At 48.4% G+C, this 15,828-nt stretch overlaps 1 protein-coding gene across 2 annotated transcripts in view; it reads right to left on the reverse strand.

Annotated features, from left to right (window-relative positions):
* Positions 1–2,048: 2,048 nt before the first annotated feature.
* The window catches only part of TAF2 (TATA-box binding protein associated factor 2), a 63,848-nt gene continuing 50,068 nt past the window's right edge, over positions 2,049–15,828 (reverse strand). The window contains exons 23-26 of one of the 2 annotated variants that reach the window (XM_061562398.1): positions 12,176–12,414; positions 10,268–10,429; positions 8,923–9,028; positions 2,049–6,745 (exon numbers count right to left, since the gene is read on the reverse strand). In XM_061562398.1, coding sequence (XP_061418382.1) covers positions 6,384–6,745; positions 8,923–9,028; positions 10,268–10,429; positions 12,176–12,414 — 869 coding nt within the window. In that variant the 3' untranslated portion in view covers positions 2,049–6,383. Of the gene's footprint in view, positions 6,746–8,922; positions 9,029–10,267; positions 10,430–12,175; positions 12,437–15,828 lie in introns of those variants that run through there. The other variant, XM_061562399.1, reaches the window with a different exon arrangement.

Genomic DNA, 15,828 nt, shown 5'->3' on the forward strand with positions numbered 1-15,828 from the left:
AACTCGCCACTGATGCGAGCCGTAGCCGGGAATCGAACTCAGGTCTCACGTATTGCGTCACCGTTACACCCCCCCTTCCGCCCAAGCCCCAACCTCCACTGAATCCCGTTGTTGTTGTTGCTTCTATAAAGATGTCGAAAAAACTGCCCCCTCAAATGCGGAGAATTGATGGTGGGCTATAATTCGCGCCAGAAATATTTCATTCAATTAAAAAAAACCCTCACTGGCTCCGGGTGATGTGAGAAAATTGGAAAATATGAACGTAATTCACTTCTACAACGGGATATCAATTAGCCCAACCTCGCCGAAGCCACCGGTGTTGCAATTAGTGTTTAAAATAAGCCGTCTCGCAGCTAAACTCCTCGGCAGAAAATTGGGCGAAATTTGTGTTAACAAGCTTTGTTGGAGTGGGGCGATGCGGGACACATGCAAAACGTTACCGGAAAAAAATATATATAATGGCCCCGCTATGGTGGGGCATTTTCGGGGTCCGCAAATTTAGCGGGTAGATTGTAATGTTTTTTCTTTCATGTCACCCTCCACATTTAGAATCAAGATGCCATTAAAGAGTGTTGGGCTGCTACACACTTTCACGTGACGATAAGCCGCTTCGTTGAGCTGCCATTTGTGGCCAGGTCGCTTCTAAAAAAAATTGCTGTTTAGCTCAGTGAGCCTTGCCGGGTAAAATAACAAAAATAAAATTAATCTATAATACAGGTTTTTTGGGTTAGATCGCGGAAATGTCGTTAAATCCGCCACCACCTGACAGCGAATACCTACTATAATCACCCAGGAATGTCTGTCCTTAATGCTCGTGACGTCACCCCACATTGACCAGCCCCCCTCATTAATATTCATGAGCAGGTGACGTCCTCCAAATGGACCCCCCCCCCCCCCCCATTATTATTACCTACTATAATGAGCCAAGAATGTCTGTGTGCAACGCTCTTGACGTCACCCCACATTGATCAGCCCCCTCATTAATATTCATGAACAGGTTACGTCCTCCACATGGACACCCCCCCTCATTAATGAGCAAGTGATGGCCTCCAAATGGACATCCCCTCCCTTCATAATAATAGCAGCTGACGTCACTCCACATGGGGGCCGTGGCGGCTACCCCCCTATCCTCGGCGTCAACTGACAACCCTCACTACAAAGGCAGAACCCTCACGTCACGCGATTTCCGTGACGCTGTTGAGACATCAAAGTAAAAAGGACGTCACGATGAACAAGGGATTATAACCTTTAAATGAAATAAGTCTGTGTCACCGTGGCCTTTACAAATTGCACACGAATGGATGCAATGAATATGACGTCGCGGTCTGCTTTTCGCTTGCAAGTTTCAGATTTACTGCAATACACCCGTCCTTGGACAGGCAAAAGGCGAGTTAGGAAGGTTTGTCAACAGAACATGCCAATTCGTTACTAGTACAGCACACGGGTGTGTTTGAGAGCAAAGCCACAACATTTACAATCCGAGTACGACGTATTGCCAGTAGTTGCAACAGGTGGACAGCCAGGCTTGTGGATAAATCCTTCCGCTGTTCGCCTGATGAAGCTAGTTGTAATTACTGGCGAAACGTCGTACTCAGATAGTAAATGTTGTGGCTTTGCTCTCCAACACACCCGTGTGCTGTACGAGTAACGAATTGGCATGTTCTGTTTACGTGACAACCCTTACTAGTTGGCTGTGTCGGGTGGGTTTAACGACACATTTATATTTGTATACGCGATCTAACCGAAAAAAACTGTATTATGGATATTGGTCGCGAAAGCATGTGTTAAACCAAATTTAATATTTATTGAATAATTAACATTTATTTGGAAGGCGCCTTCCACAGTCTCAAGGATGTGAAAATTGCCCAAGGCTCATTAAAATAAAAAAAACAAGGACTTTTCACTTATTCAAGTAATCGTCTCATCAGTTTCACGATATCCTAGGTGGCCAGACCAAGAAACATCATTGTGATTGTTACAGGACTCGGAGAGAATGCGGAACAATCCCTTTGAGCGAACGAGGAAACGTGCAAACCCAGCAGCGATAGTAATAAAAGGCAGCATGATGTCTGTCTATGTACATGTTTATTTAGACGGGGGTTTTTGAGGGCAAATGGATCGTCAGTAATGGTTGCAATTGTCTTCCTCGGCGATTCGCCACGATTCTTGAACATTGCGGGTGCATTGTAAGTGTGTATGTTGAACTTATTTCGCAACCGTGCGTAGCTACCCACGCTCATTGGAGGTGCGGGGGTAAGGACAACGACAAACAGGGGAAAAAATTCAGTTCCTAACAAAACGAGTGTAGCGTCTCTCGTGGATGTAGGGGTAACGTGAACCTATTACATAACATCAGTCACGATCAAATTCACTGATGAAGGCCTCTGCAAGCGGCCGCAATCTCTCACCGTTCTGCGACCTAGCAACCCATACCTGTGCACGAGCCCTTTTCATCGCTCAGCATATCGATGGAACGCCATCGATTCCTGCACACGTGCTGCGACGCCATGTCGCTCCAGCTAAAAAAACGATATTAGTAGATTTTACCATTACTTTTTAGTAACTTTGCACATCCTTTAAACACGCGGGGGGTGTAAAAAAAACATGCAAAAAATAAAAACGGAGCTGCAACACGTGCATTTTTATATCTGGAGGGCGGAATTCAGAGGAAAGTTGCGAACTGTGAACATACCATATATATACGCAACGCGTACAATGCAGCGCGCGTAAAAAAACGAAAAAAATGCACCAAACGAACTTTAACAATGGGTGCGTCCGCAAAACGCGAAATGAAAGCAACGGCATTCAAAAGCGACAAGAAGAACGAGGACCGCGGGGGGCCGGTGCGGTTTTCCCACGGCACCAACCGAAACATCGGCGTGCAATTCGCAATGCTTTGGTCAGCCATGCCCTGCCAGGTCAGCTGGCGGGGGGCCGGGGGGCTCGGTGGTCGCCGCGAGCAGCGGGGTGGCCAGGGCGCGTCGCTGGCGCGTAAAAAATTTTGCAGCGCTGTTCACCTTGCAAGTTTATCGGTCCTCCAGGGAGGGGTTGGGGGGGGGGTTTCTTTAATAATGCCACAGCCTCTCGTGCAGCGTGCGAGAGAGACATCGCCAGCCGGCTCCTTCGCTCATCGCCAATAGATGCGTTTGTCCGCTGCGACACATAACGAAGAGGTAGAGCCCCTCCCGAAGAGGGGACATGCGCGTTAAATCTAAAACATAACGGTGACATACTGGGGGGGGAGATCGATGGATAATAAGTGTGGCCCTTGATCGAATAAACCACCATTGGAAGTGGCTTCCTCATATCACGTGAATAAAGGTGGCAAAGCAACGCAACCCTGGAGGGTAACGGCCTCCGCTTAATCAAACTCGCTGTCGGGTCCGGTGCAATTCGTGAAAATCACAGGGTGTGCATTTTAAAAGGCGATCTTCGCGTCCTTTGCAAGAAAAAATGACCACCCCCATCAGCCCCACCTCCCGAGGACTCGCCCCTGACAGCTTTAGGGGCGAACATTTCTTGACAGATGAGAAGGAAACGACACCGTGAACACACACCGCCATGGCATTCCGTGCATTTCATAACCCTCACCTGGCACCCGTGGGAACGGGGGGGGGGGGGGGGGGGGTGCAGCGTGACAAGGGGCTGTCAGGAGGTTTTTTTCAAATCGAATGTCTTCACTTGAGGCTCTCGCTTACAACTGTCTACACTTTCCGGGAGCACATTTTCACTGGCGGTTCGGTGTAGTTGCGGAAAAAGATAACTTAACAGAGCTCAAACAAAACTATTGATGTCTAAAGAAGGTACAGCGGGAGAAAGGTGTGCATTTCAAAATAAGTCAAAATTGTCACGGGGCACACCGTTTTCAAAACGTGTCTATGCAATTACACAGAGGTTAACATTCCTGGTAGAGTGACGAAAAAAAACACACACACAAGGACGCATAAAGAATGACCCAAGAGACTTGTATGTCAGCTGGTGCACGTTTGTTGTAAGCCATCATGTATATGGGGTCGGCCCAGAGCATTTGAAATATTTTGGCCACGGAAGTCGATATAATCCGAGCCTCCTATAGATATTCCGTTACATCAACTGCAGCGTCTTGCCTTTGTAGATAAAAAAAAAAATCTATATTTGACCCATAACTTGTACTGCAATTTTTTTGGTAAAAATTATCAAGGCAGAATAATGACATGTATGAACATACAAAAAAAATTGCCAGTGGCTGATTAATACCATGCCGAGCGTGCTTGCGTCTTCACTGTGTTATGTAGAGCTCTTTCAAAGTCTACTATCGGACACGTTACCAAATCTGGGCTAAAAGGCTTTTTTTGTTTGCACAAAGTCTGCGCACACTTTTCACATTTCTTGCGCGCTGGTTCAAAATGAAATTCGATGACGCCGTTTTTTTTTACGTGACGCAAGGACACTCAAACGCGTTCCAGTTTGCAAAAAAAAATGCTGCGAGGTGGCGGGCTGTCAAACAGTGACCAGGTAAAAACTTAACGACGGAGCAAGCTCTGCTCGTGTCTGCTCTTGTTTCTGGTCAGAGGGAGGAAATTAAGAAATGTAGAATGACCACGAGCAGTAACACGCACGCACACTAACACACACGCGCATGTACAAAGTTGTGGGAATGTTTTCAGTGTCCAATTTAAAAGTTAATGGGCCAGGAGGAGGTGGCTGGGTCACAGGTGCACAGTGGGAATTGCTCTCTTTAGTGGGTGCATCAAGAAAAGCCATCTCTAATTGCCTTGCTCCCACCTCCAACCCCAAAACCTCACGAGGAAAGCCGAACTACAACGGCTATGGCTAGGCTGGGTAATAAGCTATGGCAAATATCGTCTGTTGGATATAAACCACGGAGAGTATTCATTTAGGAGAATAACATTATCGATGTTTTGGGCAAACGCTCTTCTTCTTCGTGGTTAAAAAAAAGAAAAAAAATGTCCGCAGAAAAAAACATTTAGGCTCCAAGATGATCAATTAAAATGTTCAATAACATTTTTTTATAAATCGTTTTAATGCTAAAACCCTCGCCAATTACTTTATTAAAAATTTCCGTGAGCTGCGGCATTACTCTGTCATCTGACATAAGTGAATAGGTCTAACATACGGGCGGGCATGTCTTTCATATCTTTATTCTGAAGGCCTTCTGCCCACATCTGACATATATAGGAAGGATAACTGTCACGGCCGACATGACCCGCATTTCCCTGTAAAAGAAAAAGTGTCAGCCACTTTACAGCCCTTTCCTTCCACCCACAGTGGCAGCGGACACCACTACCAATCACTCTACCCACCTCTGGCGATGCACAACTGTCAGTACGCACCAAAGTCTTCACCCGGGGCGTCTTAATTAAGTTCCAGCTCTGATGGCACGACTGACGAAGATCAAAAACGTCGGCGAAATGATCCCTGCTCCAGCAGCGACGAACGTCACGAGGACCTGACCCAGCCCGGCACCCAAATTACTTCTCTTTCTCTGCAGCTGCGATCGATAAACACCAGTCATTCACGGAGCGCGTTATGCACACCTATTAGCTTTTGTTGAGAGGGGGGGGGGGGGAGCAGTGAAAGGGGTGGTGGCAGGGGAGGGGTGGGGAAATAAAGAACCGTGCTGCCTTGCCCCGTCTGCCACGTCGGGCAGCAGTCGTTTACAATGAGGAATGCATCGACCCCTCGCTTTCGTGTTTGTCTGTCGTGGCCGGAGCGGAGCTGGCCCGGTTTTCGGTAGCTGCGCAGATTGACAGCCGTGCGCCGCGCTGGCAACGTTGCCTCATGCGAGCGATAGCCGCGGTTATTTTTAGCCTCGCGCGTGACTTTAATTGCCTTCTAAAATAGCATGGGCCCCCTATAAACGCTGCGCCACACTATGCAAACCCCAGAAAGAATGGCTCAATTATACAGCTCCGAATGGCTAGCAGGAGGGTCTTGGAGACCCTAACAATCAACCATGCAGACTCTTATGTAGGCAATAAAAAATGAGATATACAGAACAGTATATTAGGCAGGATATTGGGAGGGTGGAAAATTACTTTTTTTTCATACAGATTGGCAGATAAACATAGGATTTGTGGCGTCGGTGATACCTAGCGTATTATTGAGCCTGGAGCCTGGCCTCACACTACAGCACAGAGATGGCCTGTGATAGCCACACAGACACTCATTCACCATTCGTTTAATGACGTCCCAGCAGGGCCCGGAACCTTTCGCAAAACCTGCGCGGCGTTCCGGCACCTGGTTCAAGGATCGCCACCCACAAAAAACACTCGAGGCTCCGAGTCCGCCAGGCGCGCAGGCCCCGGCACGAGTCGGCGGTGTGGCCGGGCCAGAGGAGGCCAGTGGCGGCGGTGCCACGTTAGAGCCCCGCGCGGGCGACCTCAGTCGGAGACGGAGGGCGAATTGAGGGACCGTCCGCTCGCCGGGCTGTTGAGGTGGAAGTACGACGATGAGGAGGCGTTGCGATCGCGGTCCTTGCTGTCGTGCTTGTGCTTGTGTTTATGCTTGTGCTTGTGTTTCTTTTTCTTCTTCTTGTGCTCGTGGTGGTGGTGGTGATGATGGTGGTGGCCCGACTGCAGCTGCAGCTGCTGCTGGACGTGTTGCGGTGACGGGGGCAGCACTTCCGAGGCGGCCAGCCAATGGGATGCGGCAGCAGGGAAGGGGGTAGCCGCCGGTTGAGATGATATCGGGAGTGCTGGAGTATCTGCTGCAGGAGTAGAAGACGCTTTCGTCGCATCTTTGCCTGGAAGATAGCGCACCAACACATTTGCATTTAAACAACAGGTGACACTGCAGTATATTCTCAGCCGCACGCTCTGGTGAGGTTAAATCACCTCATGTTTTATCGCGAGACAACGTCTAACGATAATATATAATATACTCCACGTGAAATTACTGCAAATAAAAAAATAACACCAGGCAGCTCACGAGCGGCCACGTGCAGCACTGCACCCAAATGCCAGCGGAGTTGGGAATATTGCCTGGCAAGCACAGCAAGGTTATTTTCTTTGCCGTACAAGTTTCTCAAGCCAGTACTCTTGTAGAGTTTAACCTTCTTACAGAGTTTGGCCAAACTGCTGTAATGCTCTATCACAAAGTACTGAACCGTTTGCTGTGGTTCACACCAGGTAGTTTCCACACCATATGTCCCATGCTGCTTTTTCATTTCGAGCAGGCAAATTATTATTATTGTTATTATTTTTCCCCATTGATCAGAGCCATCAATTTAGTTAGGGTGCAACCTATTGCGAAGTCATTCTCTTTTTCAATTAAGAGAGATTTTTATTAAGAAATGATGGTTATGATTAGACGTTTGTTGCATGCAATGGACTACATCTCTTCAGAACTCATAAGCAAGCAGAGTGGTGTAGCAGTAACAACCGTGCTTCACAGCGAGAAAGGCCTGGGTTCGATTCTCATCTCGGGCATGCCTTTGGGTGTGGAGTTTGTATATTCTCCCCCTGTTCTCCATGGGTTTTCTTAGGACGCTCCGACTTCCTTCCACACGTATGGACGCTCATGAATTGGCCACAAACATCTTCATATGTATATATACGATGAAAAAGAGGCTTCTAGCTCATCAGATTCCTCCAGTATAAACAAAGATCCTGATATGTCCTTAAACTCAGTGTGGCTTGCTGGGTAATTAAGTCGTAATTATAATTGTTATACACGAGTAATCGCATAGAGCCACACACTGCGTAACAATGCACAGGCATCCGCAGGCATGGCAACTTTCAGATTGTAAACACTACACACAGCATACATGATAAGGCATCCAAATTAAAAACACACGCGGAAAACCGTTTTTTTTCTCCGACATTAACACCCAAAAAGGGCCCATAACCGAAGTTCACCGTTTGTCAAGTTTATCAAGTTTCAAAGAGGGGGGGGGGGGGGGGTGGAAATCATTGCACGTGGCGGCCAGTAACTACAAAGTGTGGTTGCAATTAAAACAGAATCAAGTGCAATCGAATTGGAACGACAGCTGTTGGAACTGCGATCAAAATTCTCCGCAAGCAACAATAAAACCAACCCCCCCCCCCCCACGTGCGGTGCCCACGTGATGGGCAACCGTACTAATGTGCACAAAGTGCCCCCCCCCCCCACTCCTGCCAAGCGGACCCGGAAGGCCACTGGGCGAGAAAATCTGCGTGACGGCTTAACGACATATTTACGTTTTTACACGATCTAACCCAAAAAAAAAAAACCTTGATCTCGTGACTTAACTTCTCCACCAAGCAAGGAATCGAAGACAAAAAATAAAGGACACTCCGCACGGCTTAACGTCGGTAAAGGCGTTCGTTAGCGGGTGGACGTCGCACACGATTGGATGGTGATTACTGATCGGCTTCTGGGAGTAGTAACTTAATTAGCTTAATTCCTGTACGAGACGTTTGCCGGGGTGGCTCAGCAGTCGGCGCACCGAGCTGGAATCAGAATGTTTATTCAGACTGGAGGAATCCGATGAGCTATGAAGCTCTTTTTCACAAATGTCCAGCGAGCACCGTTGATACCTTTGGCTTTGAATCCGGGTTTCAGCCAGCTGTGAGTAAACCGAGTTTCTCAAACGTAGTAGGATGACGATCTCAGGCTGTTTACCAATGACTCGTGATATTTTACTTAAGTTGGAACAAACAAATTACAGCTCTGCCATGCGACGAACTGATGCACAGCAGGGCGCGTGGGAATGTCGAGCAAGGCGAGTGTGGATTGGAGGTCACCTGAAGGCCTCTCAGAAGTTGTTCTGTGATATCATCTTCTGCGGCTCAATTTTTTCTAACACGAGGTGTTTTCAAACGGACACTTCCACGTCTCGTGAAATGACGCCGATAGCACAACCGGTGTAACAATTTGAAACGGGCAAAAAAAAAAACGTTCTCGAACACAATGAAATCCAAGAGGGGGGGTGAAATGAACCTGGTGTGGCCGGGTAGTCCATTATGCCGAGCTGCTGGTTAATGAAGGCTTGGCTGTCATGCACAGTCTCCATGTCCACCTCCTCATCATCCTGAGAGTTTGAGAACTGCAAGAGCAGAACACACGACGGCGGCGGCGGCACATCGTGCAACGGCACACGAGTTACAAGCGTTACGCAATAAATGCATTAAATGGTACGGTGAAAGCACAACAAATCCATTGGCACAACAGAAACATAGTTCTCTTGGATGACTAACGACATTGCACTGTGTGCAACAAGGCTCATTTGAGAAAATGGGCCAGCAAGGCTTAGCTGTAGCACCGCTGACTGCCAGGTGTGGCTAACAGGGTGAATAAGGACAGGGCACGGAAGGCTATCAATCATGCCTTCCCCTTGCTTTAGCCAGATACAGACGGTGTCAATACACCAGTGACACGTGTCATTGTCTGCAATGCAGGGTTGAATTGGATGCTGCGCTGTATATGTATTTCCCCTAGGCTAGTCCGATTCACATCCGTACCATTAATGAAGGGCAAAATGAGATTGAGTCTCGTATGGAAAAGAGAGACTCCAGATAAATGCAAGCACATGGACACCGCTGCAGAATAACGGCACAGAACAAAATAAATCGTTAAAAATAAAGCAAAATAATTTGAAAAAGTATAAACTCAATTACGTAATGGATCCTGCAAATTATTACGTAAAAAGAAAGTAATGTGAAGAAAAGACATTTTTTGTCTATATGCTGACCATCTAAGACACGCGCAATTTTTGGTTTTAAACTAATCGTAAATGTGGAACAATAAAAAAGTAACCAAATAATTTTGCAACAGTTTTGCGCATTCAAAGAAAGTGTTTTGAGTTTTATCTGTTTTATTCCTGTGGGTTTCACAACCGCTGAATAACAGAATAATGAGTGCACACTCAAGTCTCCGGTCTGGGAGCCGACGATAAAGGTGCAGCCCTGCAATTTCGTGTTCACGTCACCGCTGGAAAGAGGGCCTCGCGACTCGTGACAACTCTAGAGAGTCCCTCGATAGCGTATTTGGCCTCCTTTTCAAAACTGCTCAAAACGTTTAATCCATTTTAACACCACCACACTCGACCCGCCTATCGACTGCGGTGTACCTATTTATTGCTGGGCAGACCAGAGGCAGAAGGTTGGGGGGCGGTATTTAAGAATCTCGCCCATTGATAGCATCAACTGCTGCGCTGGGAGATCGAATCGGCGACCTCTGGATTGCAAGGCCAGTGTGCTCATCATTACACCTGGGAAAGCACAATCAGGGCGACTGTAAACACAACAAGGGCTCTGCCGGTGCAGCAGGCTTTGCTCAGCCGCACCTTGATTTTGAGCTTCATTTTGCCGTCGTCGTCTCGATCGGCTCCGGAGTGCCCCGACCCTGCGTCAGGTCCCAGGCTGAGGGGTGACTCGGCTTTCCTCTTCACTCCCTGCGGCGGTGGGTTGACGGCCGCCACCTCCTTGCTTGCCGGACCTTCCTCCGGCTGATTTCAAAATAAAGTGAAACTGATGAGGAGTACGTTCGCGGTATTCATGCCATTCTTAATAGCGCAAGGCTATCGTCACAAAAGGCGCTGTTGCACAGACACAGTCTGCAATAGAACTCTAGAACCTTTGTTATGGACAGTCTGCAGTAGTTTCATAGGAGGGGGGGAGGACGATGATTGCCCCGTGTTCTCCCCAAACCGAGTAATTTTTGCGGATAATTTTTTTGAGTTTGGGAAAACGTTTGATCGCGACGCCGTGTGAATGCAGACGGTGGCGAATATCCATCCCGGTTCACACGCTTGAAGCATTCGCCGGGGCTGCCACTCGCCTCGAACCACTCTCACCCCTGCAACAAGCGGCAAACAAGCGACCGCTCTGCCATGATTTACAAGTGGGACGTGAGCAACATTTCTGCCAAATGAGTCCGGGGCGCCGGGGGCCACCAGGATAAGTCCTCCGGTGATTCTCTATAGATTTAAATGGACGGAGACGGGGGGAGGGGGTATAAATGGAATGGGGGGTAGGGGTGGGGGGGGGGGCAGCGGGCCTCGCCTAAAGGCTGAGCTCCCAGCTTTAAAATGCGGTGAATAATTACAATCGGCCGCGCTCTGCAGAAGCAATATAATCAAAAAATCCAGCCGCAAAAATTAAAGCAATCAATCAATGATTGGGAATCAAACAATGTCACATGGGAAGCAAGTTACGTGCCTCTATTCCCTTCACAGAATCGTGAGAAGCCTATTCGAGTTTATTCTTCAATGTCAATTTGTAAGTGAAATATTTAAGCTAATTTGTCGTGCTTTAATATTTAAATAAGCTAAATTTGTATTTCTGTAAAAACCTTGGTGGCAGATGGCACCCCGTTAATGGAAACACAATTAGAAGCCGTTTTGTCACCCAACAAAAAATCTAACGAAGAATATCTACGGAATGACTTGCTGCCATGCGAAATGTATGCCGCTTGAATTCCAGCCGTGGCGATTTAACACAGCTTCAGCCCAGGTCGCTCCACTCTCTTATTTCAATCCCAAAATCCACATTATCATCCTAACCCCTGGGTCACACAGACCGCCAACTTCCCAGGTGAGGCACTGACATGGCGACGCTGAAGGGAAAAGCAGCTCCCACTGACATCACTGTCATTCAAGCGCCAGGATTTAATGCAGTCAGCAATTTTTTTTCCGTCATGGTCTTAGTCTCGTCGACGACCAACTGTGGATATTTCAGTGATTCTCAGTCTATGAATTTCACTTCGTCATTGTCTCAGTCTAGTTGCAGATAGCAAACATTCAGTCAAACACTCTTAGTTGTTAAATGTGGTTTGGGAGTGGCGTGCAATCCCCCTCCCTCCACCCAATATTGTCAGGTCAACCTCAGTAAATATTTTTTACATACATATGTAGAGCCAATTTACCAAGTCTGGTCTTCCTCAGTTCACTGCACTCTCTAACAATATTACTAATCTTCATTAATGTCATCTCATCATAGCCGGCCAAAGCTCTGGTCTCCGTGGTCGGTGGCTGTGGCCATCGAGATACTCAATGCATTTCGTCCAACTGTAGTCATCGACAACTTAAGCAAATAACCTTCACACGAATCATCTCGCAAACACAGTGTTTGCACCGCTTAGGCTCCCTGCTGCCACTCGCGTTGGGGGCAAAAGGGGTCACACGCACAGCCAAAGCACGCAGGTGAAGCGGAAGGAGTAACGGAGGGGGTAACGGAGGGGGGGGGTTACGTGCCGTGCCGGTGGCGGCCACGGTCGCCCTTCCCGGCGTCGCGGCGCTGGACGGCATCTCGGCGGGCGGGGGAAGCGCCGTCGCCTCTGACTTGATGGTCGGGTTGAGCACCGCCTTCCGTTCCTTGAGGTTCACCACCAGGCCCAGCTCGGGCAGCGGCAGGCATGCCGGGCGGCTCAAGCCGAACAGCACGTGGTAGAGGTCGACAGCGTCACAACGCAAGCGGCAGTCCTGCGCCGTGTCTGCTCGCACACACGCAAGCACCTACGAACGTGCCACACGGTGCCACACGGCTCACTACAATTCACCGTTTGTCAAATGTGCTCGAGCGCTAAGGGACCGCCGTAGCCCAGGGGTAGTGGCACAAGCATGGTCTGGTGTGTTATGTTGAACTTCTTTCGCACCGTACGTAGCCAACCATGCTAATCGGGAGGTGCAGGGGAAGGTGCTTTTGGAGGCAAGAGTTGGTGGATCTGAGTAAGGGACACGCGGCAATTGTGCACCTTGGATTGGCACGGTCGGCTACGGACGGTGCAAAATAAGTTCAACATACATACAAAGACAAAGATCCCCCGTATAGCCTGAACGGAATGTTGGGGCAAGTGTTGTTAGCAAGCACCTATGAAGACCGGCACGGCACACGAGGTGATGGGTAGCCAGCACAACGCCCGGCCGCCTTTGTCTCCCCGGAAGCAATGTTTACACATCGCACCAGGTACACATTTGAGGCTGAGTAGATCGAGGAGAGGCCCATGGACCGGTTCATGATAATCGCCACTGGTGTTGGCCGTGAGCGGGAATCGAACTCGGGCCGCCGGGTCCGTAGCGCAGCGTGCTCACCACTACACTACAACTCCCCTGTAACATACATAACATAGACACATTCAAGTGCCGCGCAAGTGCACCAGCTCGCGCCAAACTCAGCTTTGTCAAATGTGCTCGAGCGTTATGAAAAGGCTTCAGCCGAGCGCGGAGGATCTCGCCAGTGTTCCGGCGCCTTGGAGCAAAGGGGAAAATGTGAATCACGCAGAGGCCATGAGTGCCCTACTGGGTTGCGAGGTAGCCGGGAGATAAGCAAGTGGGTTTGCGAACCCATCTCTATGCACCTTTGAGTGTGACCACTCCCCCCTCACCGCCTGTACAAATTGGTGTTCTCGCCATTTCCTCACACGTGCAAAAGACTGCAAAAGATCTAATTAGGCAAGCATAACAATGCAGGGCCCTCCTGCTAAAAGAATCTTGAAACACTACAAGGCTTTCCTGGAGGAAGAAAAAAAAATGACATGATGAGCTTCAATTACAACTTCAGTAATGAAAGCCTCAAAGTACAATTCTGTTGTGAAGAATTTTCATTATGAGCATTGGCTCATTTGAAGTGCACGTGTGTGTGTCAATGGCTGAATGCAGCACCTGAAAGGATTTGAATGCCGAGCAGCTGAATGCTGGATGAAAGACGTATGGAGGCTGTGTGTAATGAAAGGCGCTTCGAAGTGCATTTATTTTGTTTCTCGGAGAAAACGCACGATGTAATGTAACTGTACTATTTTCACCACATTAATAGATAATTACGCCGATGAACGAACATCGCTAGTCCTAGGATGGGTCACCGATTGTAAAACAGGTTGTTGTTGTTATAGACCATGCGGCTACAATCTGGGTAGCAGAGGCCAATACAAAACTAAACCAACATGGACTGACCAGCAGTACGATTAATTCAATCCCCACAACGCGCACAGCACGCGGAGACCTTCATCCAGCAGTGGATTGACAAAAGGAGCTGCAGGATATATATTTAAAAAAGGTTATTGCATATTTAGTAAGCAGTGGAAGATTGCAGACCCTAGTTAGCGTTGTTCACTTAAACACTTCACATTCGCTTACGTTACAAGAAAGTTAGATGTACAAACTGCAGCTGAAATCATTATCATTTTCACATGGGAAGCTCTCCATCGGATAATAAAAAAAAAACTTCTCGAGGTGGTCCGGTAGCCGAGAGGTCAGAGAGCTGAGCGGGCACCGCTGAGACGTTCCCTGGATTCGAACAGGCATCTCGGACGAAGCTCTGTGATATCCGCTTCCGGCGGTAGTTCTCAAACACAAATGGGTTGCACTGCTCTATGAGGAATTCTTCACCTCTGTCACGCGATGCCGAAAGCACAACCGCGATAAAATTGGGGCAAAAGACATGTTCTGTTGTTAGCAGTGTGAATGATTTGCTGCATACAACAAAAACCGATGGCTAGTTTCACGAAGGCACTTACACACGGTTGCATGTCCTACCTTCTGGCTAGCGGCGCATTGGAGCCAGGCATCTGATTATGTTTTAAACTGCACGAGCACGGACTTGGCAGTAAGCGTGCAGCTCTGCGTAAGCAGAAGCTTAATCGCGGTTCAATATTATTGTCCGTACAGCTTTCGCGCTTGCGGACGGGGTGAGAGGTTGCTCCTCACTAAAATATTTTTGAAGCTCTTGGTTCACTCGTTCTGTACCCTACACATTATCCGCTATTGCCAAACTCATCCCCTCACCATCTACCCAACCTTGGCCCGTACACTACCAGCTTCATCAATGCCTACGTCTCATCTGGAACCGTTCCCTTAGCTCTTAAATTTCTGCTGCTGCTGCTGGTAGTGTCACTCTTGTACTGAAAGAAAAAAAAACCACACTGGACTGTAAACACCTCTGCACATTTCCATTCAATCTCAAACCTCCCTCTGTTTGGAAAAGTTTTACAAAGGTTTATCTTCTCCCATCTCTCAAAGTACCTCTCACTCCAGGATCTGCACGAGACCGCGACCCAGTACAATCTGCTTCCCGCCAAGGCCATCCTACTGGGACTGCTCTCAACGTGTGGTAAATCACCTTCTTATCACTTCAGACCGTGGACCCCTCTCTCGCTCCTGGTGCTCCTTAGACCAGGGGGTGTCGACAACCAAAATAACAAGAGCAGCCATTAATTTCAGAATTCGGGGAAAAAAGAAAAAAAACTCAATATTTCGAGAGCCGCAATGCAATGTGAACGTCAAGAAGCAGCTCCGTAAAGAGCGGCATGGCGGTTCCGGAGCCGCAGGATGCTGACCCCTGTCCGAGACCTTTCTTGCTACTTGCCACCATAGACTCACGCAATTCTCCATGTGCGTCTCCAAACCTAAGTAGGCACCCCACGCACACTTCCCTCCCGGTTCCACTCCTGCCCATCAAACTGCTCTGTCTACGTTTATAAAAGTTGACTGTCTTCCGCTCAAACGCCCATGCGACGTGGTTTTCCCACAGGGCACCATCCTCACCCCCACCCCGCTTCCCTCTTCTCTTACCAATATATATATACCTGCCTCCCTGTTGGCAATATCACCTGCAGTTCTAACGTCCACCATTGCTTCTATGCTGATGAAACCCAGCTTCTGCATTGCCACTGACTCCGCTAACCCAACTTCGCCTGCCTCCTCTCACACCATGCCTTAACAATTCCTCATTTTGGATTGATTCTCCAGCGACACGCTGCAAAACCGAAGCACTCCCTCACTGGCATAGAGACCCGCTCTCAGAATAGACTCCAGTTTGAGCGCGCACCCCCGTAACTAACTCTAACATCGCACTGCCAAAGTGTCCAAAATCTTGGCGGTGTCACTGATCGTTTCTAGACAGCTGTGGATGC

Source organism: Lethenteron reissneri, chromosome 29 (assembly GCF_015708825.2).
Source record: "Lethenteron reissneri isolate LAM-NWPU_2019-01 chromosome 29, ASM1570882v1, whole genome shotgun sequence".
In the NCBI taxonomy this organism is placed as follows: Eukaryota; Metazoa; Chordata; class Hyperoartia; order Petromyzontiformes; family Petromyzontidae; genus Lethenteron; species Lethenteron reissneri.